The 2286-nt window shown below is 47.2% G+C and overlaps 1 protein-coding gene across 1 annotated transcript in view; it reads right to left on the reverse strand.

The window, feature by feature from the left end:
• Positions 1-788, reverse strand: part of ZNF594 (zinc finger protein 594) — a 20773-nt gene extending 19985 nt beyond the window's left edge. The window contains 1 exon segment of the mRNA XM_010847506.1: positions 467-788. Within this exon segment, the coding sequence (XP_010845808.1) occupies positions 467-788 (322 nt within the window).
• Between the last annotated feature and the right edge of the window lie 1498 nt (positions 789-2286).

Consider the following 2286-nt stretch of genomic DNA (forward strand, 5'->3'; position numbering starts at 1 on the left):
GGTGCGGGCATATAAAAAAAGGACCCTAAGCTCTGGTGCGCTGGACCGCTCTTCTCTTCGTGTCTTTGAGTTGACATGCCGTCACATCTCGAGGATGGATTTTGTTATTATCTAAATAAAATAGAGCTGTAACACTGTAACATGGAGCTGTAACACTGATTTGTCTAAGAGCTATAACACGGTCTGTCCAAGACCAGAGAGCTATGACACTCCGAGGGCTTTAATGTCGGACACTCCAAATCTTTGTTGTGATGAGACAAAACCGAGGAGTATACACTCGCCTGACAGAGAAATGAGAGTTCAGCGCCCAACTCCGAAGATCTGCTCCCCAACTCTCTTCCTGGGGCCCCCCAGTTCTGCGATCGCGGCATGGTCTCACCGCCAGGCCACCCCTAGGGGGCCCCCTCCATGGCCACCAGCGCTCTGCCCCTGTTCCTCCCCTGGGCGCGGGGCCACCACCCCTGACACCGCTCCAGCGGTGGCCGGTCACTTCCAGCGTACTCCCGCAGGCCGCCGTTCACCTTCCCGCAGCCGGCTGTGCCGGCCAATTCGCGAGCCCGCCCCCAGGCCACCTCCCACCGGCTCTGGGGTCTACCCTGCGCAGGCTCGGTGTCGTCGGCTCGGTCTCGCGCGAGCAGAGTCCTGAGGGTCCTGCGCCAAGCAGGTTGGTGCACCTGCCGGCGCCACGTTACACGAGCGAGGCCACCTCCGAGACGCAAGTCCTCCGGGGGTCCTAGACTCGCCCATGGGCCTGCCTTCGGCCTGTCGGTCTGGGTGGGCGTTCTCATCAGATAACCACATTTAATTTTTAATCTTTTTCTCCCTGCGTGCCTTTGTGGTCTGATTCATTGATGCCTTCTATTTGCATTGCCCTGTCAAAGGCTTGGCAGAAAAAAAGAAAAAAGCCTTGGCAGTACGGAGATTTTAAAAAGGATAGCGAAATGTTTAACAGGTCGAGTTCTGAGTGAAAAAGATAATTAGAAAATCAGAGAGAATCGTTGACCCACCACTTATGGGTGTTTGACTTTGGGCAAATTACCTAACCTCTCTGAGTCCAATTTAATGGATTACCCTCCTTTTCCTCACTGATTTTAAATACTGTCTTTAACTGAAATAACTGAAGTCGCTCAGTCGTGTCCGACTCTTTGCAACACCATGGACTGTAACCTACCAGGCTCCTCCGTCCATGGGATCTTCCAGGCAAGAGTACTTGGAGTGGGTTGCGATTTCATTAAATTCACGTATGTACTTGGTTATGTATTTTAAGTACTTTCTGTTTGTTACCTGTTTCTATCTGCTTTGATAATAAATTGTTACAGTGAGCTTTTAACTATGTTTTAAAATCTGGTGGGCCAGTCTTCTACTCGGAGAAGGCAATGGCACCCCACTGCAGTACTCTTGCCTGGAAAATTCCATGGATGGAGGAGCCTGGTGGGCTGCAGTCCATGGGGTCGCTAAGAGTCGGACACGACTGAGCGACTTCACTTCACTTTTCACTTTCATGCATTGGAGAAGGAAATGGCAACCCACTCCAGTGTTCTTGCCTGGAGAATCCCAGGGATGGGGGAGCCTGGTGGGCTACTGTCTATGGGGTCGCACAGAGTCAGACACGACTGAAGCGACTTAGCAGTAGCGGTCTTCTACTCTTTTTTTCAGAAAAGTTGTAAACATGAATGTTTTCTTGTATTTCTTATATTACTTTTAAAAGCACAAATAGCGGTTTTTTTTTTTTTTTAAAGAACCAAAATCTGCTTAAGCCAGAAGAATGAAAAAGGGTGGTTGAGGGAAGAATGCTAGCTACATTTTTATTTTTTTTTGAGAAATATAGAGTCATATTGAGAGCAGTTTGTTTTGGCTTTTTAGTACTTTTTTTTTTTTTTAAGAACAAAGAGCATTCTGATCTCATCTGGGTTTAATGTGCTGCTCCTGTGAATTTATTATGTAATTCATTTGCTGTAAAAGTATGTATGTCATGCCTGCTCTCTGCCAAACACTGGTGATGCAATGAATGTTGAGCAAACCCAAGGTCCCCTCACGGAACTTAAACTCATCAAGAGGAGATAGTTAAACAATTCCATGAATAAATATAAAATGTTAACAGTAGTGAGTGCTGTTCTGAAGAGTACATGGTGCCCTAAGTGTTTATAAAAGATTTGACTACACAGGGAGGTCTGTGAAGGTTTTTTGCAATCAAGCTCTCCCTGAAGAGTTAGGCCGATGAAGGACAAGAAAGCCACATACACCCATCTCTACTGGAACGTATGTAACAGGAAAGTCCAAATCCTT

Source organism: Bison bison, unplaced genomic scaffold, assembly GCF_000754665.1.
Source record: "Bison bison bison isolate TAMUID 2011002044 unplaced genomic scaffold, Bison_UMD1.0 scf7180017864249, whole genome shotgun sequence".
Lineage (NCBI taxonomy): Eukaryota > Metazoa > Chordata > Mammalia > Artiodactyla > Bovidae > Bison > Bison bison.